Source organism: Panicum virgatum, chromosome 6N (genome assembly GCF_016808335.1).
Source record: "Panicum virgatum strain AP13 chromosome 6N, P.virgatum_v5, whole genome shotgun sequence".
Classification (NCBI taxonomy): Eukaryota; Viridiplantae; Streptophyta; class Magnoliopsida; order Poales; family Poaceae; genus Panicum; species Panicum virgatum.
The window spans coordinates 26,845,645-26,871,272 of record NC_053150.1 but is presented as its reverse complement, the minus strand read 5'-3'; the positions used below and the strand labels follow the sequence as shown (position 1 = coordinate 26,871,272).

Genomic DNA, 25,628 nt, shown 5'->3' with positions numbered 1-25,628 from the left:
ATAAGTAATTGTTGGCAATATAAGTAGTTTATTCATTCATGACTTTAGTGGTTAACATAACACGATTGCAACAGCACACACTCTAGACAAGGTTCATCAAGAACTAAGCTTCTATAGCATGCCAACATTCCTTAGCGGTTCAACAACAATCGAGAATCCATCACAGTTCACAGATCAACTAGGAATCCTTCAAGGATTTTCGAGAGAAAAAAGGAATCCTTGAAGGATATTCAATGATCAACCACACTGTTAAGAGTTAAGTATATCTCATTTGTTATCATGGCACGACGGGAATAGTGATACCAATAATGCCAAACATAACTTAGTAATAGAGGATGTCATCATTCTAGCCCTTGTGGTGGAGGATGCATTATATGAAGATATATATACTTGTGTTACTGTATAATTGTTTTGATCGTTCTTATGCTGCCTGTGTGATTGAACTCGTGATTGCCACTGTAGTAGTAATGTTGAGCCAGCAAGAAGACAACGTAGGTAATTCAGAATCTGTAAGAGCTTACAACAGAGTAGTAACACAACTTGATATTTTTGCATACAAGACATATAACCAAAGCACTTTGGCACATGATGACATGAACACGGATCAGTGTGAGGTTCTGAAATGTTGTTCACGTATCAATCTTTCACAACTGGCTAGCTTTCTCTGTTGCTCCATTCCGTCGGAGAACTTATTTTTGTAGTCTGTCCGTAAAAACTACCAGCAGTTGAGTTGACAATTCATTTTGAGTCTCATGTAAGCAGAGATCTGCATTGTGAGAATCCAATTTCAAGCATTTAATATCATCAGACTACAAACAAAATATGCTTAACAGCATAGTCAGCATTACAAATCCATGTCATGTTAAAACGAGCAATAGTTTCATAGAATGGTTCAAATAGATGTAGCATGTACTTTATTAGCATCTCGACACATTCACAACAGCAAGATTTATAGCTCTTTCCAATGTAGAACAAGTTGGTATAATACTATAATTCTTGCAGATGACATATTTTGTTAGTAGGATCACTGTAATCAGAGGTCAATTCTCTTTTAACTCCCACCATTTATAATATCATAGATGGAACTGAAGCCTCCATTCAAGGTTGAGAACACCCAATTTATTACACGTCTAGACACCTCAAGGAATGCTATAATAATATGAGAACTGCCGACCTATTCCACCATCAATGTAGTAAAATGTACAGATGTTGAGACAGCATACCTCAGCCACCTATATGTATCATTGGTCTATTCGCTGTCTTGGCAATATCAAACATCCCAGCGTGTTTAGCTTTCTTCCTTTTAATCTGAACACAGGGAAGTAAGGCCATTAAATGCCATATACATTATTTGGTATGCAAACATAACAACTGTGAGCTCGAATTATTAATCAAACTACATGAAATCCAGAAAAAAGAACAGCTTCGATGTTGATTGTTGAAAATAGAAGGCAATCCTGTAACTTTCAGTAAGTTGGTATCTATGGAAATGTGCGTATAAGAAGTGAAAGGGAACAGTGCAGACTCAAACTCAAAAGGCAGCAGCCAGAAATAAGCAAGAGAAGTTCATATTTAAAAAATAAAAATAAAAATGGAAAGTAGATCATTCTTTCAAATAAAGAAAGTAGTAACCTAGCAAGTTTGCCTACATACCGCAGCACCAATTATCTCCTTTAGTCCAGCATCATCAACACCAGCACGGATGGGCTCTCTTAAACTCACCTGTATATCAGGATAACTGTACTCAAATGTTTTTATACTGTAAGGAGCATCCATTTCTCCTTTTGTCAATCTTGTCCAACATAGTCAATGAGAAGGAAATAAACTTAAGAGGGATATTTAACTTCTTTTAATAAATAGAAAATTTACTTGAGTGGTCTACGGGAACTCATCCACAAACATGCTATACCCGATAAACTTGTAATGTATCTCTGTAAAACCTAATTTTCAGACCAAAAAAGGAAATAAGTAACGAATCAGGTTGATCCATTTCCTTACTTGAATATATTCAGATCAAACGATATTTGAGCACAAAGGAAGCATCATGTTTGAAAATGCTCTCACATAAGAAAAAATTTGAAATTAATTCTCCAAATCAATATATTTCAATTGCAGAGAGAAGAATAATCATTATCATCACTTAAATTGGTATAGCCAGAATGAAAAGTAACACCCAATAAGTTGTATCAATTCTAACTCCTGAACCAACAATCACAAGGCCAGCACGAACAAAATTAATGTCAATCTAGTATGAAGTATGAAAAGGTAAGTTCAGAATTTAATTCAGTGGTTCATTTTCCAAATTACACAAGGTCTGGAAACATCAGAAGGCATATTATCATCACAACTGAAATCAAGTGGCCATAACACTAGGTTTATAGTGCAAGACCATAACCAATACTGTTCCACAGAAAACAAATGAACTACTCAAGCATAGCAAAATCTTAACTTTGGATGGGTCTGTTAACTGGTACTTGTATATTATTAAACTCAGAAAATTACTCCAGAAAGAAAATCAGAAAAAATCTGCCGTAGCCAAGCAAGCAGTTCAGCATACCTCTGAGGGGCCAAATAAGCACACCTTGAAGTTTCCATCAGCCAACAACCGTAGTCTATTGCAGCCAGCACAAAAATGCTCTGTCATTGATGTAATAAATGAAATTGTCCCGACATGTCCATCAATCCTGAAATTCTTTGCAGTATCTGTTGGGTGATCTTGAAGTCTCTCTACACCTGTATAACTTTGCCGCTGATTCAAATGGATGCAATGAAATAAGTTACATTTTAAAAAAATATTAAGAAAACAAGCAGTTTACATGATAAAATATATAAAGAAAAGACTCAGTACATAATTCCATAGATAGTGCTAGGGGTAGAACATAATAGTGCACTTTTCAGAGGTGTACCTTACCACTTTGTCCAACATCTCTGCATAAGGAACTAGCTTCTTCACATTCCAAACATTACCATCGAATGGCATAAACTCAATAAATCTCACATTGATGGGCTTGTGTCTCGTCAATTCAACAAAATTACAGATCTCATCATCATTCATGCCACGCATGACAACACAATTGACCTGGGCATAGAAAAAGAAGTGGAGAAAATAATCAGAAACTAAATACTATATGCTAGTTCTTATGAATCTGTTGCCATGACAAAAGAAACAATCAAACTAATAATGCCAACACAAATTGTAGTGTACAAAAGTTGAATACCTTCACAGGGTTATATCCAAGTTCTACAGCGGCATCTATTGATTCCATGACCTTTGAGTGCCCTTTGCGCCTTGTCATGAACTCAAACTTTGCAGGTACTAGTGTATCTAAACTTATATTTAAGGCGTTGAGGCCACATTCTTTCAATTTGGGGAGTTTCTTAGAAAGAACAATTCCATTTGTAGTCATTGCAAGTGTTTTTAGCCCCTTCAAACCAGAAAGATGTAAGCAAATGTCTTCAATATCTTTTCTTATGGTAGGCTCTCCACCAGTTAATCGAATCTTATCCACGCCAGAGGTAACAAAAAGGTCAGCAATTCGAATTATCTCATCATGTGATAGAAGCTCCGACCTCGGTGTTAGTTCAACTCCTTCAGCAGGCATACAGTATTGGCACCTCAGATTACAGCGCTCAGTCAAGGAGATCCTCAAGTAATTGTGAAACCTCCCGAATGAATCAACAAGCATTTCTGATGATGATGTTTCTCTTGATACAATATCTGGATCAGTAGCGCACAAAGTTGCATATGCATTTGAGCCCCTCTGACTGTCAGTAGCTCTTGTTGGAGAGGAAACATTGGCTAAATATTGGAATCCTACCTTCATAGTATCAACCTGCAAATTGGTTAACTTGTTTGAAAGTGTCCAATTACAAAAAAGAGATAAATGAATTAAGCTACCAACAGCTTCATCATCAGAGAAAATAATAATCCATTGATCTACCTAGTTAATCCAAAAACATACTGGAAACTTGATACTCTGAAAGTAAAAGGTAGATGCAATGCATGTTTGAGGCGAAGATGCAGAAGTTCTTGAGTGTGTTCCAACTTCCAAGTTGCTTAAGAAAGAAACTTAGTTCCTTTGCAATAACAACATCAACAAAGTCTTTTAATCCCAAGCAAGTTGGGGTAGGCTAGAGTTGAAACACAACAAAGACCATTATTCATGGTTCTGGCACGTGAATCGCGGCTTTCCAAGCACTCCTATCCAAGGACAAATCTCTAGGTATACTCCAGTCTTTCAAGTCTCTTCTAATTGTTTCTTCCCATGTTAACTTCAGCCGGCCCCTGCCTTTCCTCATATTACCGTCGTGCTTTAGGATACCACTATGCACTGGTGCCTCTGGCGGTCTCCGTTGGACATGTCCAAACCATCTCAGCCGGTGTTGGATAAGCTTTTCTTCAATTGGTGCTATCCCTAGCCTATCCCGTATATCATCATTTCGAACTTGATCCATCCTTGTATGCCCACAAATCCAACGCAACATGCGCATTTCTGCAACACTTAATTGTTGGACGTGCCGCCTTTTTGTAGGCCAACATTCCGCACCATACAACATTGCCGGTCTAATCGCCGTTCTATAAAACTTGCCTTTTAACTTCTAAGGTACCTTCCTGTCACAAAGGACGCCAGAGGCTTGGCGCCACTTCATCCATCCCGCTTTGATTCTATGACTAACATCCTCATCAATATCTCCATCTCTCTGTAGCATCGATCCCAAATATCGAAAGGTATCCCTCTTGGGCACTACTTGGCCTTCCAAACTAACATCTCCCTCCTCATGAGTTCCTTTGCAATAACAACTGATAAGTTTTTTTTTTCTGTAACTGCATATCACCTCTTGATGAAAATCTAAATATGAAAGAACATAATCATACAATAGAATTCAAGATCGTTCCGTCCAAAAGTCAGATAAAGTTGCTTGGAGGCACAAACTAAACCGATAAATTATTCTGAAAAAACTTGTAGTCTCAAGCAGCCTAACGGAGATATATAAAAGAACATAGTAACCACCAATTGTTACATAAGTATGCTGAAAGCATCTGACCAACAAACTGACAATATTTAAAGGTCTATCACTCTATCTAGACCTCCCTCTGTTTCTTTTTATTGGGCATATTAGGTTTTGGAAAGGTCAATTTCAGAAATTTAGATTAGCATTATCAAACTCCCTCCAATTCCAAACGTAGGTTTTAGTCAATTAAACTTTGCTTTTTGACCGATCAATATATAAGAAAATATTTAGATTAACAAACATGGTTGTGTTCATAGATTCATTATAAAAAAAATACTTCTATAATATACATAACTTTTCTATTTATGATACTATACTTTCACAAAATAAAATTGTGACTCAAAGTGTGATATTGGAGACCGTTCGATGTCCTAAACGACTCACAGTTGGAATCAGGAGTATATGCATGTTTAGTGTATGAACTTATACCAACAGATTCGGATCTCACAAATCTTTTAATATGATACTGACTTTATAGCAACTGATGATACATTGTAAAACTAAAGAAACCAATGGCATGGCCAAAGTACATTTCTAAAAACTTCTACATATCCAAATACGGTTCATAAAAAGAAATGGCAGTAGTATCTCTCAAATGATTTCTTACCCCTAAATCATATGGTCAGGAATGAGACTAACTTCCCCCCTTTTTCAATGCAGCAACAGATGAAAAAAAACATTTTACAGATTTAATTCTTCTAATTAAGTTTTGTGGTACAGCTTTCATTTCTGGCAACAATTTCACAAAACTTGGGCAAATTTTGAGAACCAAAGCCAGAGTTTCAATCACGGCTCGTTATGTAACTACAATCTAGCTGCTTTTTTTTTTCTGAAGCAGGGGAAGAAAGCATGACTAGACAAATAGTTGTACCAATAACTAGGGGTAGTTAGCTTGCACTCCAACCTACAGCAACAATTAAGTGACTCGATCAAATATTACAAAGCAAACAACAAAGACGAAACGTGTGGAAATACACGATAATGCCTGAGTAGCTGAAAGGAGTATCAAGCATAATAAACCCAGCAGCAGGATCGACTCAAGAAGCCCATCCCGCAGCACCGAAACGAGACTCACCACATTATCCAGCCGCCGCCGGCGGGCTAGCTCCGAGACGCAGCGCCGCATCATCTCCTCTCCTCCCAATCCAAACCAACACAGGAACGGATATCCCGAGAAGGAGAATAATCGACTGCTCTTTTTCTTGTGAAAGAATAGCCGGCTGCTCCTGCAACCGCAGGACTCAAACGGCAGCCGGCCCTGGGATGCTCCGTCGAAATTGAGCGCTACTACGATCAGGAGAATCAATAACCTGATTAGGCTGCCGTCACGCGCGCAATCAGTGCGCACGAGCTCACAGAGAATCCAGCTTCCTGGCGGCTGGAGGAAGAGAAGATAGAGCGAATCACCCCCACGTGCTGCGCCGCGGGCCAGCTCGGCTCGAAAGAAAATTTGGCGGTTGCAGCGCGGAAAGGGCGAGAGGAAAAAGGGGGAAGGTGAAGCCGACCTTGCCTTCTCTTCTTGGTCTCTGCTGTATACCGAAAATACCCCTGGCGCTCTCTTTGGTTGGACCGGATCTAGCACACCCCCTCTGACGCGCGGATAGAGGAGAGGCCAGGACAAACACCGGAGAGCTGCCCGGGGTCAGGGCGCGGCGGCGGCCTCGTTGTCCCGGCAAGGACGGGGCAGGATGAGGGAGAAGCAGTGGGGCGGCGGGTTGCCGGGCAAGGTGGCCGCCGGCGGGTTGGCTGGTTGCCGCCGGCACCGATCCGCTATGCTCGGTTGAGGGGTATTCTGGGTACTTGTAGAGGGGATAAGGCGCGAATTCCACTTGCAGATACAGCAGAATTCACTCGTGGCGTCCAAATCCAAAGATGATAAATACACTTCGCAAAATCGGGAGAGAATGCAACGAAACAGAATGGCTGGCAGACGCCCAAGAACCATCATTACTGATCGTGACGAATACCCTCCGTCTAGGAGTATTGGCCATGTTTGGTTTGGCCTAAAAAAAATTTCATGAAAATTTTTCGACCTTTTGACCACTAATTAGGGATATTAAATGAAGCTTAATTACAAAACCATCTCTATAATTATGGTACTGTAGCTAATGAGGTTTTTGACCGTACAATTAGATGATGATTAGACGCGGTTACTGTAGCATTACTATACATAACCATGGTGGAACTTGGTTTATTAGATTCGTCTCGAAAAGTTACAGTCATCTGTGAAAAGATTTCGCAAATAAACTTCGTTTAGTGCTTCATGCACGAATTCGTGTTTTTTTAAAAAAAAATTTCATGGGAACAACCAAACACGGCCATTGTTCTGACTTTATCGTAAATTAAACTGTTATGATCAGGTAAAGCATTATTTGATTCATAATATTTTCCTAGTGTGTTTTTTAGTATCATATATATTAGGAGTCTTTTATACAAACTCGATTAAGTTGAAGTTAGGATATAGATAAAATTGTTAGATTAATTGGACCTAGGAGGCCTATTAAGTCAATTAATCAATATAATTCTAAGGCCTACTATACAAAATGGCGGTAGTTACACCAGTAATTAAACCACCTTAGAAGTTTGGAGGGTCCCTAACCAACTTATAAAGTGGAGTCAGTATCCGGTAAGAAGGTGAAGAAGAAATAAAAGAGTGTGCTCGCTTGCCTCAACGAATGGCGTGCCGAGCCGAGCCGAGTGCGCCGTGACGTGTGGCCTGGGCTTGGGCGTGTTCAGCAGTTTTCAATCTCTCTTAATGATTTGTAACTGACGCTAGTTGATGGCAATTGGTGACTAGTAACAGTAATTGATGGCTATTGTGGCTAGGGTCACCAGTAACTGTTGGCTATCGTGCCTACATATATGGCCTACCTCTTCCTCCTCTAGGGGCGCACGAACAAAATACTCACCCCACTTTTGCTGCTTCTCTACTTCTCCGTTCTAGTAGTATGGGTGCACATGCTAACTCGCTGGAAAAGAGCAGGCCTCCGGAACTCCTCCTCTTCGAGACACTCTGCACTAAGTAGATGGCAATCAGGTTTTTACGGAGCACTTCTGCACAGCTGCTCGTTGCATCAACTCCCCGACAAAGTGTCTGTGTTGTGAAAACTTGCATGGCATCGGCTTTTGATCAGCTACATCGAACAAGCCTGATAAGAATGTTGACTGATCAAGGTAACAGCCGCTTCTAGGTACCTTCTAAACTTCTTATTTAAATTTGCTGTCGAGCTCCTAACCATGGGGTGCTCGCCCGAGAATTGCAGCTATTGCACCTTGAACCGACCTTGAGGAACAATGGGGAGCTACCACGTGTGGGGCGTAAGTTAGTGGCCACACTTCTTGTTCGGCCGACCCAGACAGGCCACCAATTGACCTCTCCTTTGGTCTGGTTACTGTCCAGTGGGCCCTCATGTCAGTTGTAGGAGCCCCAGCTTTGTCATAAGTCGGTTGCACCTGCTGGTGGGCTCTTCGATCTGTGCAAGCCTGAATAACGCGCTCTAATTGGATGATGTGTTTTTGCCTTGGATCATGGAGGTGCTTATGGCCTGCTTTTCTACTCAATTTCTAGCATTGCAATATTTTCCAAGGCATTATCAGTTTTTGGTATTTATTTGGGTCAGCATGCATGTAAAAAATGCAAACCCTCTTGATCCTGAAGAAGTGGTTGTGGACGTCGATATCTTCTTCTTTCGCCACACCTTCTTGCTCTTCTTTGTTGTCGTCAGTGGTGTGGGTGATGGATCCTTGGACAGGAGACTCTGCATTTTCCAATCTTCCCATGTTGGTTTGGCTGACTGATTGTGGATTTCCCAGTATTCCCGTGCTGGTTCAGCCCCTAATCCTTGCTCTTCGGCATCTTCATGAACTAGGTACATTTATTCCTTCCTGTTTTGAAACCTAAACTTTATGTTTCTTCCCTTGATGCGGAGGCTTATTTTTCTTACTCCAACATCAATCTTAGGCCTTGGCATCTCTTAGGAATGGTCTCCCGAGAATGCGCGATATCCCCGAGTCACCCTCCATGTCAAGGACTACAAAATTACCTTGGGCATGATGTTGACACTTGCTCCAAGATCACACAAGGCTTGCTAGAAGTGGCAATCATATATCGAGCAACTGATCATCGAGGTGCCGGGATCCTTGTTCATTGTTGCTGTTAGTTCACCCCACGAATTCCTTCTTGGGCGCGTGAGCTTCTTTGCATAGTTAATAAAAGATGATCCCCAAGATGGCACGCCATTTGGCAGTCACTGCTTAACACTCTCTAGGGTAGGTTCGGGATGCCCCGGGATCTTCCCTATTTTAGTAGAGAGAACAACAGCGGCCAACTGAGCTAATTGAGTTTCAATTATCTTGTTGAAACTCACTTGGCTCTTGATTGCTGAGGAGATGCATCAATCTTGGCATGAATGGTCTCCAGTGACTTATCGTTCGTGACCAGCTTCTTTTGAATTGACTCGTTGATCTTTGCCTGTCCATGGACAAGATCTCTCAAGGTAGGCTGGTTAGGATTAAAATAATTTAAATTACCATTACCTCATTGGTAGTATGGGCATGGTTGGTGCCACCCCTGACCTCCTTGCAGATGAAACCCATTGTTGTTGTTCATATACATGACTTCCTCTTGGGTTTCGGGGTAGATGATCCCGAATGTCCGGTGTTCCCACTGACCTCGCACGTCATGCGAGCATCTAAGGCTTGGATTGGTTGCAATTGAACCTTGTCTTGACGATAATCCTCAATTTTCTTGAGGAGGATATCAATCTTTGCAGCGAGCATGTCCATCTCCTTGACGATGTGCATATCCCGCTAACGTGGCTGGAGTCATTCATCGCTCAATCCTTGGTTGGATACCATCTTCTCAATCAAAGTGGTAGCTCATTCAATGGTCAGTGAGAAGAAGGCTCCACTAGCAGCAGCATCTACGTGATCACGGGCTGTCGAAGTCAGTCTGTTGTAGCAGTTCTAAAGAATGAGCCAATTTTCCATCCCGTGGTGCGTAGACACTAGGATGTACTCCTGATGCCTCTCCCAAGCTTTGGGAATTGTCTCATTGGACACTTGCTGGAAGCTCGAAATCCTTGCACGAAGAGCATTAGTCTTGCCCGTCGGGAGGAATTTGAAAATGAATGCCTTGGTGTATTTATCCCAGGTGTTCACTGCACTTCTGTTGGCATAAAACGATTGCTTCGCTATCCCTTGTAGAAAGAATGGAAATAATCAGAGCCAGATTGCATCCTGTGTGACTTCATTGACCATAAAACTGCTGCAAAGCTCCAGGAACTGCTGGAGATGAGCGCCGGCATCCTCGTTAGCCTTGCCATACAATGGGCTGCCCAGCTCCAACGTGATAAGACTTGTCTAGATCTCTGAATTCTGCCCTCCAATGTTAAGCTTGGGCCCAACGGGCACGTTGTCAGCAGAGGGAGCAAAAAAAATAACGGGGCATCTTCTAGGCCATAATGTTGGAAGTTTTTGGCGCAATAGTAACTGGTTCGACTGTCGAGAGCGAAATCTTAGGAGGTACGACACGAGGTCGAACTCTTCACAAAGGTGACTCGGACTCTGAGTGAAATTTTGTGGCAGATCAAAATCGGTCATACACAACTCTGTTTTCACATCAAAGAGAAAATAAAGCCAAGTGAGCCTATCTAGGCAATGAATACCAACTAAGAGATTAATCACAAACTTTGCCTATTCAATTAACTAGTGCCTTCTGTTGACACCAAATTTTGGCACGTGTCAAGGAGTGTTGCAAAGGAGAAAAGGTTCTGAAGGGTATGAATGGTGGATTTATAAAGGTGATCGTGCGTCACCGGTGAAGATTTTGTTGACCGAGGAAGGGGAAGTTGACCAGATATTTTTGCTTCGGTTCGGCAAGAGTTATCTTGTTTTGGAATTAGTTTTGTTTTATAGAATAGAATTGTGCTTTGCCATAATCGACTAGGATTGTGCTAGCGTAGGGTATAAATATGAGCCCCCGGCTATTGTAAAGATTGATACACATCCAACAAACACAAATTTACTCTACTTGCACTTTACTTTTCCGTCGGCGACTTCGCCATCTTTTTTCTTTTCCGCGAGTTCTTTAAAGCTGATCAAGGATGCCTCACATTCGAGTGACTTGGCTTGCTAGTAAGTCTTTGTTTACCGAGTAAATCTGAGCTTTAGCTTCCGGGCACATCGTTGTGGCTTCGTTTAGATCCATTCAAAATTTACCAAATTTATCTAAGCTTTGATCTCGGGCGCATCGCTATTTTCTCGTTTAGATCTATTCACAAATTACCCGGCTTAGTGATCTGTTTAATCGGCTATAAGCTCCTTGTTTATCATGATAAACTCTGTAAAGCTGATTAGATCAGTTACAAGCTTAGCTTTGTGCAGATCCATACATTTGTGGGTTTGTACATTGTTACCTGGCACGTGTCGGCTTGAGATCTAGCCGTTTAGTTGCATATCGGTATCCGCAACTCATTGCCGATTCCCTGTAGATCGCCTTTATTACACGCTCTTTATACTCGATCTGCTGTCGTTTTCTGTATCGGCAGAGTCTTGATGATACACTGCGTGAGAGTGATTCGGAAATCCAGCCGATACACTCTTGAATTTGACTGTTTGCTATTTCCTTGTCAATTTACAGGTCAAATTGACTAGCACGCCTTAGTTTGAATCAAGTGTAGTCCGAGCTTGGCGTACGGGGCTCTCGGGCATGGTGTGTGATCGTTTCGCGTCAACACATCTTTTGGCACGCCCGGTGGGACCAGAAGCATCAAGATGACAACCGAAGGGAAGGATAAGGTTTCTATAGGAAACCAGACTCCGATCGACAAGGACAAGCTGAAGGAAGAGCAAAAAGCGGAACTCAAGGCAGCCACTGCAGCTTATCAACAGCGGTGCCTTTTATCCTTCAGTACCAACAGGAGTGGAGAGGTAATCAAAAAGTATGATTTTCCTACTTTTCACCCTATGATGAGTCACAGAAGGAGGACATGATGGTGCATCTGATGAATCAAGCGATCGGGCAAGCTTTCATGAGTCATGCTGCGATCATGGCCAACTCTGTTCACAATGCTGTGCTCAAGACGCTGCTAGATAGGGGGATGCTTGGCTTCGTGGGACCGGTCTACCAACAGGCCAGTCAGATGGTTTTCTCCCCGACTGGATCAGCTACTGAGGCATCTTCGATTGACCCTCAGGCTTAGGCAGATGGGAATATCGGGGATACATAACTGATTAGTATTGCAACACCAACTCAGTTTCCTCCTGTATACACCAGTTCTACACCGATGGCTACGCATGTACAGGGAAACTACATGACAGGGTTCCCAGTTGGCTGGAATCCCACTACTAGATTTGGTATGCCTCCAGAGTATATGGTGCCATCTTCAGCAGGGCTACCAAGCTCATCGGCTTCGTAGCCGATGAATCAGCAAGTTAATGCGTCGGCTCCACAGCCGACCCAGTCTCAAGACGCCACGCCGGCTCCATAGCCGTCGGTTACACCTGCATCAGTGCTGTCGCCAGCGAGTCCAAGCAACATGTCGGCTCCGTGGGTGACACCTCAACAGCAGAATTTGGCGATGATGATTCAGCCTAAGTCTCCTACAGAGGTCCTGGCAAATAGACTTTCTCATGCCAATGGAGTTACTTGGGTATTTCTTGATCCTGTGACTGGTTTTGTGCGTCACGTGAATGTGCCCAACATACCCCCTGTGGCACAGCAACAACCTAATCAGAGGTCAGCACAGAGTAGTCATAGCAATGAGATGGTGCTCTACCGGTCACCATCCAATCAAGTCACTCAGTAAGTCGTGCGGACTGCATCGGCTGCTCAGCCGATGGCCACACCTAGTGCACAACCAGCATCGACAGCTTTGCCGATAGCTTCGCCAATGCTACAGCCAGCATCAACTGATGGTTAGCAGATTGACCGGGCGTCCAAGATTGCTGAAGTTATGAGGGATCAGTTTGGTTTGAAGCCAAAACAGCAGAATCTGACGTACAGAACTCCATATCCAGCTGCGTATGATCAACTGCCGTTGCCCCACAAGTACAAGCTTCTAGATTTCACCAAGTTTTCTGGACAAGGGGAAGTCTCCACAGTGGAACACATCAACGATTTCATCATACAGCGTGGAGAAGCAGCACAGAACGATGCATTGAAAGTGCATTTGTTCTCCATGTCTCTCTCTGGATCGACCTTTACATGATTCACGACGTTGCCAGCCAACTCCATAATATTCTGGGCCGATCTGGAGAAGCAGTTCCACCAGTTCTTCTACTCTGATATAGAAGAGATGAAGCTGACCAATTTGACCAACCTGACACAATGGAACGATGAATCGGTCACTGCCTTCATTCAGAGGTTTAGAGATGTCAAGAACCGGTGCTTTAGTCTAGTTCTATCTGATCAGCAGCTTATAGAAGTTGCTTTCCAAGGACTCTTGCCGCACATCAAGGAGAAGTACGCATCCCAAGAGTTCTACAACATCAGTCAGATGACTCACAGGATGATGGGGGAGGTCAAACCATATGAGCAGAAGAGGAGCAACTTTCAGAAGAAAGTTAAGTTTGCTGACTGCTCAGATGCCTCCGATTCGGATGATGACTAGATGGTGGGATCGGCTGAATTGGTTCTAAACAACAAGAAGACGATCTCATGTCCGTTTGGTAACAAAGAACCCGAGAAGTATGGGTTCGATATTACTAAGGCTGACAAGATCTTCGACCTGTTCCTGTCAGAGGGACAGATTAAGTTGAAACCATATCACAAGATCCCGACAGATCAAGAGCTGAAGAACATCAAGTACTGCAAGTGACACAATGCAACATCTCATGATACAAATGAGTGCAAAGTGTTTCGTCAGCAGATACAATTGGCTATAGAGCAGGGTAGGCTCAAGTTTGAGACATCCAAAAAGCCGATGAAGATTGATGGACACCCTTTCCCTGCTAACATGGTAGATGTTGGAGGGACAAGGAATGCACTGCAGACAAAGGTGCTTACATCACAATCAGCCAAGGAATCTGGAGTTGTTGATCCTAAAGCTCAGATAATGGCCGATGAAGCTAAGGGAAAGGAGCCGCAACAGAAAGAGGAATCTACGGCACCAAAGAAGAAGGTTACGTCTTGGATGCTTCCGAACAAGTTCTAGTGTGATCAGGAAAGACGACAGTACAGAGAGGAAGCTACGCGACATCATGAGGGACACTAGAGATGTCCTTTGTGTACTGTTGGGAGGAAGGCTTGACTTTGCCAACAGTGGATAACTGTCCGGAGTGCAATGGTTTTTAACGTGAAGACCGATCATACAAGAAGCCATGTTTCGACCAGAGGCCTCGTGGGCTGATCATCAGAGAGAGGAGTGATGACAGACACATCCCTGTACATGATCGGCTGGGGGGCAGGGTTTCAGTGCACGATCGGCTGGGGGCAGGATCATGTTGCGTGATCCTATGGGAGGAAGGATTTTTGCTGATGAGCGGGTTGTGCAGACTGCTGATGCTCGGGTTTCAGATGAATACCCACATCGTAGGGATCCAGAAAGAGAGCCTGTTCATGATAATATTGATCAGCCTCGTTAGTGTCCAGCGGGTTTGACCAGATTGCAGAAGAGGCGAGTTCAGAGAATGCATCAGACAGAGGCACTGGAAGAAGAAAGAAAGGAGGCTCCCAGGAGAGGAGTCAGGTCAGAGGTTTGGCGTGTCAAACCAAGGGCCGATGATAAGCAGCAATCGGGATCATCGGCTGCGCCATTTAACATGGTTACCTTGCTTCCACCGATTCAAGCAGTCGGTTTCCCAAACCGTTCCTAATGGATGAGTTCCTTGATGATGAAGGGAAATTGGGACATGGGTTTACGTCGGCCGATGCTTTAGAAGAGGTAGATATTGGGGATGGAGATAGACCAAGGCCGACGTTTATTATTGCCAAGTTAGATCCTGAGTATAAACAAGAGTTAGTGAAGCTGTCATGGTTTTAAATAGTGGGTTATGGCAAATAGCGGAGTCATTTTTCCAAAGGCTATAAAGCTATAGCGGGCTATGAGAAATAGCAGTTTTACTATCAAATCATGAAAAAAAATACAAGTAATAGATGCACAAAAATATCATAATTAACAAATATCATAATCACAAATATGTTTCCAAGGCTACAAGAATCCAAGGAACATTGCTTAAGTTAACAATACAATAAGATTCATACAATTCAAATGTTTAATTATCCAAATGAGCAAATCAGTAGCATAGAGCTAAGCCTAAGGCTGTAGCGGCACTAAAGCTATACCGTTTAGCACAGCTATAGCGAGATTTAGCGTCCGTAGCTGCCGTAGCGGCACAAATACTAATAGCGTACGGAGACCCTAAAAAAGGCTATAGCGGAGCTATAGCAGGACTATAGCCCGCTATTTAAAACCATGGAAGCAGTTAAAAGAATATAAAGATTGTTTTTCTTGGGAATATATGAGATGCCGGGTTTGGATCGATCTATTGTTGAGCATCGGTTACCTATTAAACCTAGATATCGACCGCATCAGCAGGGTTCAAGACGGTGCAACCCTAATATTTTACCAGATATAAAGGCCGAAATTACAAAGTTAATAGAAGCAAAGTTCATCAGGCAATGCAGATATGCTGAATGGATATCTAATGTGGTCCATGTGTACAAGAAGAATAGAAAGCTACGTGTTTGCACTGATTTCAGGGATCTCAACAAAGCTACGCCGATGGATGGTTACCCAATGCCAGTTGCCGATATGTTGGTAGATGCTGCTGCAGGGCACAAAGTAATCAGTTTTATTGATGAGAATGCCAGATACAATCAGATATTTATGGCCGAGGAAGATATTCATAAAACTGCATTCAGATGTCCATGACATGTTGGTTTGTTCGAGTGGATTGTCATGACCTTTGGGTTGAAAAATGCTGGAGCAACATACCAGAGGGCTATGAACTATATTTTTCATGAAATCATTAGCAAAATTGTGGAGATTTACGTCGATGATGTTGTAGTAAAATCCAGGGGATATCAAGAGCATTTAGCCGACCTATGCAAAGCTTTGGAATGTACTAGAAAACATGGGTTGAAAATGAATCCTAACAAATGTGCATTTGGTGTGTCAGCTGGTTAGTTCCTTGGATTTATGGTTCATGAAAGAGGAATTGAAATTAGTCAGAAGACCATTACAGCCATTAACAAGGTAGTGGCTCCAGAAACAAAAGTTGAACTTCAATCATTGATCGGCAAGATTAATTTTATTCGGAGATTTATTGCTAATCTATCCGGTAAAATACAGCCGTTCAGTTCTTTGTTGAAGTTGAAGGCCGATCAGAAATTTGTATGGGGAGAAATGCAGCACAAGGCGTTGGATGAAATCAAGCACTATCTAACGTCGCCTCCTATGTTGGTTCCGCCACAAAAGCACAAGCCTTTTAAATTATATTTATCGGCTGATGAACGTTGTAAGGATCACCGGGGTGTCCGACCCTAGAGGGGGAGGGGGTGAATAGGGTCGCTAATTGCTTTTTAACCTAGGGCTCAAACTACTTGCATAAGATAAACCTAACACATCCTATACATGCTAGTTATGACTAGGGTTTATCTTTGCTATTCTCTACTTACCCCAAAATACTTGCAACCTATAGCCAATCCTAAACAAACTAACTAGGAAAGTAAAGGCACGCAAGATAAAGTAAATGCGGAAACGTAATATGGTAAGTAAAGAGGTAAGTGCAAGAGGGATGCAAACTCCCGAGTAGACACGGTCTTGTAACGTGGTTCGGCACAAACGCCTACGTCCACGGGACACCGAGGCTCTTCCGATCACCGTCTTGCACTACGCCACCAAGGCAATGCCGGCAAGCAAAGGCAAGTGCCCACAAGACACCGAGTCTCGTGCATCGCCACCGTCTCTCTCGGTCACCCAGCCGAAATCCACTACAGAGCTTCTCCACCAAGGAGGGGGTCTCCTCTTCCCCCGCACAAAGTGTTGTTGCCACTCCACACCAAGTTGGAGGGTCACACGACGGATCACAAGGATTGCTTGCCGCAGCAAGACTTCTCTCAAGGGAGCTCTCGCAAGAACTAATCCCTATTACAAGCACTAAGCACTCTCACAAGTGTGCTTAAGCCTATATGATGTACAATGAAGCTCTAAGGTGGTTGGAGATGATCTTTGGCTCTTGTATACTTCCGTGGTCTCCAGCACCCTCAAATGACCCGGCCTTGGGGGTATATATAACCCACACATCCAAAAACTAGCCGTTGGGAAAGGCTGACGAAATTCCTTAACGCCGGTTAAATCGACGCTCTAGTTTTGTCAACACCGGATCAACCGGTGAGTGTACTTTCCCTTCTTCTAGCCGTTACAGTCATCCAATGGCTACTTGATCAATCGACCGACGCTCTTGAAAACACCGTTGGTTTAACCGGTGAGTGCAAGCTCAGAAACCCCCGAAAAATGGAGTCTCTGGACAACTGCACCGACGCTCAATTTTGAGCATCGTCGGTTTAACCGGTGCTAAACCCTAGCCTCAGCTTCTGGGTCCATTGCGCTGACGCCTTCATTTTTCCCGTCGTCGGTTCAACCGGTGCACTCTGCTGACTTGGTCTCCACTGAGCCCATTGCACCGGTGAGTGCAATTTGCTCATCATCGGTTTAACCGGTGATAGCAAATTGTCTGCATCTTGATCTTTTCGACTTGGATTTCTTCACGGTCTCTTCAATTCTTGTCCTTTGGACCGAAGAGGTTTCAGGGCTAAGCACTCTCACCGCAGCAAGACTTCTCTCAAGCTTGCTCTCTCAAGAGCTAAGCCTAAACAAGTGCTAAGCACTCTCACAAGTGTGCTTAAGCCTATATGATGTACAATGATGCTCTATGGTGGTTGGAGGTGTTCTTCAAGTGTAGTAGGCTTCAGCAACTCCAGCACACACCAAATGAGGCATGGGGTGGCATATATATAGCCCAACCCCTCAAACTAGCCATTGGAGGAAAGCTGACAGAAAAAGCTCGTAACGCCGGTTAATCCGATGCTCCTCCAATGGCCATCGTCGGTTCAACCGGTGAAGGTAATCTGCCCACTTGAAAAACTAGCCGTTAGTTGTATGGGCAATTAACCGACGTACCGTCGGTTTAACCGGTGAATGTAACTGTCCCAAGATTCCTGAAAAATAACTCTCTAGACAATTACACCGACGTTCACTTTGCCTTCATCGTCGGTTTAACCGGTGCCTGTAAAACTCCTGCTGCTTCTTCGGCCTCCAAGTCCATTACACCGGTGAGTGTAAAACACCCAACGCCGGTTAATCCGGTGCCAAACCCTAGCTCGCAGCTTCTGTGTTCATTGCACCGATGAGTACAATTTGCTCATCATCGGTTTAACCGGTGATAGCAAATTGTCTTTGTTTTGATCTTTTCGACTTGGATTTCTTCACGGTCTCTTCAATTCTTGTCATTTGGACCGAAGAGGTGCGGCCCTTCGGGCCTAGCTACGCCTATCTTCTCTTTGTCATCACTTGAACCTAAAAGCCTGAGAATGGTCATCTTAACAATCATATTAGTCCAAGTGTTGTGTTGTCTATATCAATCACCAAAACATTATATTGAAATATGGCATGAGAGGCCATTTTCGCTACAAACGTGCTATCGGATCGGTCCTTATTCAAGAGTTCGAGGGAAAAGAACGTGTGATATATTTCGTCAGCAGAAGGCTCTTGGATGCTGAAACTAGGTATTCTCCTGTTGAAAGATTATGTCTTTGCTTATACTTCTCGTGCACCAAGCTTAGACATTATTTACTATCGGCTGAGTGTGTTGTGGTAAGCAAAGATGATGTGATTAAATACATGCTCTCATTGCCGATTTTGAATGGGAGAATTGGAAAGTGTCCCCGTATTAGCTAGTATATGGGCATGAGGTTGTACTTCCTTGGGAAACTCAGCTTGGTTCCAGACGGGTTACGTTTCAGGATCAGTTGACAGCTAAGGATTATGCTGTGCTAATGAAAGATGAGTTGGAGGATTTGGCTGGGCATCAGCTGAATGCTCTCATCAATATTGAAGCCAATAAAGCTAGAGTGGGCCGATGGTATGATAAGAAAGTCAAGACCAAAACTTTTGACCAAGGGGACTTGGTATGGAAACTGGTTTTGCCGATAGGAACTAAGGATCCCAAGTTTGGCAAATGGTCCCCGAAGTGGGAAGGGCCACATAAGATTAGTAGATGTGTTCCTGGAAATGCGTACATTCTGGAAATATTGGAAGGAGAAGAGTTTTTCAGTGCACTTAATGGCAAATATTTGAAAAAATACTACCCATGTGTGTGGTAGATGCATAGCCGATTGTACTAAAGATCGGTTGGTTTCAAATATAGCCGACACAGAAAAGGTATCGCATTTAGTGCAAAAATAAGAAGGGGCTTGATCGTAATGGAACACGTTCAGGTACTTTCATGGCCGATATGACATATATCACCCTTAGGTCAAAAATACAATCTAGCCGCATGAATTTGAGTTTGGTTTGGGTTTTAAGTTATGATATCGGAATTCTTTGTGGATGATCTTTTGGTTTCTGGTCGTGAGGATCTCTCGGTTTATTCAGTGTGACGATCACAGATTGCAGTATGAAGATTAAAAGGAAAATTGAAACAAGACAGGCAAAAAGCGAAGAGGGAGGAGGCCCGTTCATTGATTATAAAAAGCGAGATAGGCTGTTACATGGTACAACCTATTCTGACTCCTCTCCGAAGAGGTTGCCGACGACCCCCTCCAGACTGACGTCGCCGATGATGGCGTCAACAGGGAAGTGTAGATCGTCGACAAGCTCCTCGAAGTCCTCCCGCACTGCGCCCCACTCGAGTAAGACTGGCTCCCACTGCAGGTAGTCCGCCCCGGACATGGTGGAGAGTACGGCGATGGCCCTGGCGGCGCCCTCGTGAGCTCCGTAACGGGCAACCTCCTTAACGCAGGCCGGAATATTCTGCAGGCGCGCGGTGACGGTGCTCCCCTTGCATTCACCGAGTCTATGGCGACTCGGGAAGCGTCCAGGAGAGTCTGGACCTGCGACTCCATGTCTGGAAGAAGAAGGGGTTAGAGCAAGAAATCATAGGTGATCGCAAAAGAAGGCATAGTCAGAAAGACTTACTGGTGACCCTGGTGTCGGCGAAGGAGAGCTGGCCGCGGATGACGACTTGGTTCGTCTGTGCCCGATCGAGCTCGCAGCGGGCCTCGTCACGTTGGCGGAGGAAGTCGCGGATGAGCCCCTGGGTGCCCTCATCTAGGGCTTGGAAGTTGTCGGGGAGCTCGGTTTCGACATCCCTGCAGAAATCAAGAAGTAGTCAGATGCAGATCTGGAATGCAGCATTGGTAGAGAAGAGAGGCATCTTACCCAAGACGGGGACGGAACGGTGGGGGATCGCCAGAAGAACCCTCGCCGGTGCGCTTGTTGCTCGCCATCTGCTTGGAAGAGGAAAAGGAGACTGGGGTCTTTGGCTGGAGAAGGAAGAAGGCAAAGGAGGCTATGGCCGATGGAGAAGTTACAATGCCGATGGGTTTATTTATAGCCCAAGGTGAAGAAGATGAATCGGTTGCGGTGCGCCGGTATGGCTTTTACCCCTGGATTTAATCGAGGAACATATGGGTAAAAAGATGGAAGGTGAATTGGCAGATTCCCGTTGTGTGGATGGGGAGGTGAAAGGAGAAGGGCAAAGAAGAGATTTTCGTTCGCCACCCGTACGGGAAGCGAGATGGCAGTAATGAGAAGACCGTTCGGTAGCGTAATCATGACAAAGATTAATTTCAAAGTAAAAAGGACATTTTACTCTGAAATTGGGGGGCATGTGTTGACACCAAATTTTGGCATGTGTTAAGTAGGTGTGTTGCAAAGGAGAAAAGGTTCTGAATGGTACAAATGGTGGATTTAGAAAGGTGATCGTACGTCACAGGTTAAGATTTTGTTGACCGAGGAAGGGGAAGTTGACCAGATATTTTTGCTTCGGTTCGGCAAGAGTTATCTTGTTTTAGAATTAGTTTTGTTTTATAGAATAGAATCGTGCTTTGCCATAATCTGCTAGGATTGTGCTAGCATAGGGTATAAATATGAGCCCCCCAGCTATTGTAAAGATTGATACACATCCAACAAACACAAAGTTACTCTACTTGCACTTTACTTTTCCGTCGGCGACTTCGCCATCTTTTATCTTTTCCGTGAGTTCTTTCAAGCTGATCAAGGACGCCGCACATTCGAGCGACTTGGTTTGCTGGTAAGTCTTCGTTTACCGAGTAAATCTGAGTTTTAGCTTCTGGGCACATCGCTGTGGCTTCGTTCAGATCTATTAAAAATTTACCAAATTTATCTAAGCTTTGATCTCGGGCGCATCGCTATTTTCTTGTTTAGATCTATTCACAAATTACCCTGCTTAGTGATCTGTTTAATCGGCTGTAAGCTCCTTGTTTATCACGATAAACTCTGTAAAGCTAATTAGATCAGTTACAAGCTTAGCTTTGTCCATTGTCGATACATTTGTGGGTTTGTACATTGTTACCTGGCACGTGTCAGTTTGAGATCTAGCCGTCTAGTTGCATATCGGTATCGGTAGCTCATTGCCGATTCCCTGTAGATCGCCTTTATTACACGCTCTTTATACTTGATCTGCTGTCGTTTTCTGTATCGACAGAGTCTTTCCTATACGCTGCGTGAGAGTGATTCGGAAATCCAGCCGATACACTCTTGAATTTGACTGTTTGTTGTTTCCTTGTCAATTTACAGGTCAAATTGACTGGCACACCTTGGTTTGAATCAAGTGCAGTCCGAGCTTGGCGTACGGGGCTCTCGGGCTTGATGTGTGATCGTTTCGTGTCAACACCTTCCTCGGCAATGGGACCAAAATGCTTGTTGGCATTGACCAGCGTCTCACTAGGTTGGTGTTCCCTTACAACGGCGTCCGCAAATGCCAATGGGTATTAAATTACGAATAAGTCCGCAAGCACGCAGAATACCATTGTAGCATTTTACCCAGGAGCATTCCAGGGGTGTCATTTAATTTTCGTAGGGAAGACGGCGGCTAAGGAATAGGTAAGTTTAATGATCGAATCTTGGTTGGATATTCAATTCATAAAAAGGGGTAAGATGAATATACAGATAAGGCAGAGAGAAAGGAAGAAGATAACTATCCGGGTTTTATGTACTCTGAGATTAATATACAGTTTATATTATATCTTTACACCCATACACATGATTATCCCCAATTCCAGGCTCCCAGGCACTACCAAGAGAATTGCACATGGATGAAGATAAAACTGTCTAACCAACTCGCTACTTTATGAACCTCCTACCCCTAACTAAATGTGGAGGATTATAGTGAAGATAGGGCTGTCACTGTTGGTTTTTCATAACGTGAACTTTAGATACAGGGTCATTCAGCTTGATCCCAGTAACAACACCAGAAATGCCTTGACATTTCATAAAGCAATTACTGGAAACAAAGCTATCATGAACCATGGATCGTTCCGCAAGCGGGCGGAATTACCGGAGTAGCATTTTACCCAGAGTATCCTGGGGTGTCATTTATATTTCCGCAGGGAAGGCAGCGACTAAGTTGTGTAGGTAGGCAAATGAACTTATCTCAATGGAATATTCAATTGCATAAAGAGGGGTAAGATAAATATTGGATAAATGGTAAACACACAAGTGAACTCAGCTCAAGAAAAAACAACAGAGGCAGGGATCTATGCAGAAGTTAGCAGATCAGGTATCAAATGTACTTATATTAATTATATAGTTTCACTAAGCTTTTTATACTTTGCACATGGTTAACCTAACTTTAGCTATCCTAGTACACAGGGAGAATTGTGCAAAATGGTAGACAAATATGACTGTCTAACCATCACAGCATTTTATGAACCTCCTACGCCCCTAACCGAACGTGGAGGGTTACAATGGCACAAAACAGGACTGTCACTACCTGCATGCTACCTCTACAAACTGTGGGAAAGGGCGACATCCAGTAACACTTAATTAACTCAGACACCATGCCTACATTAACAAGCGAGACTCTGGCATCCCACGCGGAGCCCCCACCCTTCAGATGGACAGACATCATACTAGAGCGAACATTCGAATACTGGAGTAGGTACAAGTAAACTAAGGTTGTGTGTCTAACCATGCAAAGGATATAATAACAAAGCAAACTAATCATGAAATCTATATCTGACACCATAGGACATAAATCATGCAAATATAAATAATTGTAAGATAAGCCTATTACGAACGACCGAGCAGTACAAAGGAGATCTAGTATCAAACTCATACCTATTCTCTGAAACACACCCGTGGACCCAATGACTACTTCGCCTAAACTCCACTAGCCTAGAACTACACAAGAGAGGAATAAGCTTGAGCTTGCACTTGAAATGTGTGTCTCTATTCTTACCCCCTGTTGGCATTTGTTAATGCAAATGGATAAATCCGCAAGCGAATGGATGTCGTTGTAGCTTTCACCCAAAAGTATTGCAGAGTATCGTATTTATCCTCAGGGAAGCAATGGTTGAAGAAGTTGATAAATAGCCATCAAGTAAATGCTAGCTAGTATACCGACTCGACTAATATGGGGTATAAGATAGAATAGGAGTTTTGTATAAGTGACACACACAGGAGAGCTCCATGATAAGATAGCAGAGCAGACAAGGAAAGCTAGGAGGTCAACGAGAGAGGTCAAGGTTCCTATTTACTTCTCTATTACCGCAGTTCTACTCTGGTTCACACCAAAGGGGTTAACTAAGAAAAGGTCAAACATAGCAATCACACCTTGGCACATCGGGGCGACGGTACCTTTCCGATCCTCGAAAAGACTGGGAAGGGGTGATCGGGGTCAGGCCGCCAATAGCCCTATGAAAACACCAACCCGAACGTGGTGGAATACAAAAACCTGGTCGGAGCTATCACCTTCGGGGCTACCACAACTATCCGCGGGGTTGGGCGCATCCTCAGGTAACCGATAGTATAGACACCATGCCTACACTATCGATTACTACTCTAGCCACATATGACAACCAGAGCATTCGGTCGAACAGAGATCCCGTGCTGAAATATAAACACTACACTTAACCATGCTTAACTAACGCACTAAGGTAGACATTTCAGTAAATAGAGAAGATAAAGATAAAGCACTTGAGTCTTACAAAGGGGCCAAGACAAGATTTGCCAGACCGCCGAGGGCTCTTCCGAAAGCTTGAACTACTCTCCCTAACTCCCAACTCCAGCTAGTACTACACTACTACATCTTGGAATGGTGGTGTTGCTCCTTGGTGGTGTGTGTTGTGAGGTGTGAGGGAGGGCCCTTTTATAGCCCAAGGAGGTCGGTTCCCGCCAGAATTAAATATGGAAACACTGGGCATCGCCTTCAGGAGGATAAGGATGATCTTCCCGCCAAAGCTTGGGCCATTTGGCGCCAACATGGGGCTGGGCGACCCCGGGGTTCGGCCGGCCCCTGGTGCCGCCTCTCGCGGCGTCTTTCGTCTTGGACACTGCCAGGTGGTCCCCCATCTTGTGTATGTCGGTGCTGGGGCTTTGTACGCCGATTTTCTCTGTAAAATGAGCCCTTCTTGGATGTGTAACGCAGTATGCGATCTTCTGCGGTTTCTCCTGTGTATTCTTCGTGTTTTCATCTTATTCCGGACATGTGCTCCTGAAATCAACAATTCACCAACACTCGTGGAATTCGTTAGTAATAACTCCTACCACTACTGTTGATGTTCATTCTTTATGTCTTCATGCAAGAGTTGATGACATATATTTTGCACATAAGGACCGTCAACACCCCCTCTCATATTTATAAAGGGTGCAAGAGGGGTGTCTTCAGTCGAGTTGCAGTAGCCCGGCACCCCCAAACCGCCTTAAGGAAGAAGAAAGGAAGCTTCTTGTTGAAGGGGGAAGGTCGGTGGTCAGTGGGTAGTCGGCCGACCAGGCTGGTCGGCCGACGGCCCACTGGGCCCCACAGCCCCCAACTTCTTCAGTGTGAGCCCGATTTCTGCACTCTGATCGGTCGGCGATTTTCTCCTTGGATCATAAGGTGCTTACAACCTGCATTTTAGCTCTATTTCCAATATTGTGTTTTTCTAAGAGCATAGTGGGTTCAAGCATTATTCTAGATAAATATGAATGTGAAATATTTAATCTCTCAAGATTTTCTGATCAAATTGACACTTGAAATTGGCCTTTAACAAGCGTCAACAGTCACCACCTGCTGGCTACCTCTGCAAACTGTGGGAAAGGGCGACATCCAGCAACACCTAATTAACCCATACACCATGTCTACATTAATAAGCGATACTCCAGTATCCCGTGCGAAGCCCCCACCCTCCGGATGGACAGACATCATACTAGAGCACACATAAGAATAGTAGAACTAGTATCGTGGCACTAGATTTACTCGTCTAATCATGCAATGTATAAAGTATGAATATAAACTAATCATGAAATACATGTCTAACACCGTAGAGTACAAGTCATGCGAATATATAAATCTAGAAGATAGGTCTATTACTGATATTCGAGCATTACAAAGTAAATTAAGAGATAGACCCATACCAAACTCTTGAGCAACTTCGGGGACCCGAAGAT

At 43.6% G+C, this 25,628-nt stretch overlaps 1 protein-coding gene and 1 long non-coding RNA gene across 5 annotated transcripts; one reads left to right on the top strand and one right to left on the bottom strand.

Annotated features, from left to right (window-relative positions):
- Positions 1 to 435: 435 nt before the first annotated feature.
- LOC120678509 (GTP 3',8-cyclase, mitochondrial-like) lies at positions 436 to 6,499 on the bottom strand. 4 transcript variants are annotated; one of them, XR_005676613.1, is made up of 8 exons: positions 6,089 to 6,498; positions 3,219 to 3,833; positions 2,912 to 3,079; positions 2,558 to 2,749; positions 1,870 to 1,940; positions 1,654 to 1,722; positions 1,224 to 1,308; positions 436 to 766 (listed from the first exon to the last, which is right to left on the bottom strand). XR_005676613.1 is itself a non-coding variant. In XM_039959741.1 (8 exons), the coding sequence occupies exons 1-7, from the start codon at positions 6,140 to 6,142 to the stop codon at positions 1,225 to 1,227; spliced, it is 1,290 nt and encodes a 429-aa protein (XP_039815675.1). In that variant the 5' UTR covers positions 6,143 to 6,499; the 3' UTR covers positions 436 to 766; position 1,224. The 4 variants fall into 4 exon arrangements, 3 of the variants coding, with proteins under 3 accessions (XP_039815675.1, XP_039815676.1, XP_039815677.1); XM_039959741.1 differs by having other exon boundaries at positions 1,654 to 1,759; positions 6,089 to 6,499; XM_039959742.1 differs by lacking the exon at positions 6,089 to 6,498 and adding an exon at positions 3,942 to 4,069 and having other exon boundaries at positions 1,654 to 1,759.
- LOC120678510 lies at positions 4,141 to 4,784 on the top strand. The gene is made up of 2 exons (XR_005676615.1): positions 4,141 to 4,223; positions 4,318 to 4,784. It is a non-coding gene; the product is annotated as an uncharacterized LOC120678510 (long non-coding RNA).
- Positions 6,500 to 25,628: the final 19,129 nt, after the last annotated feature.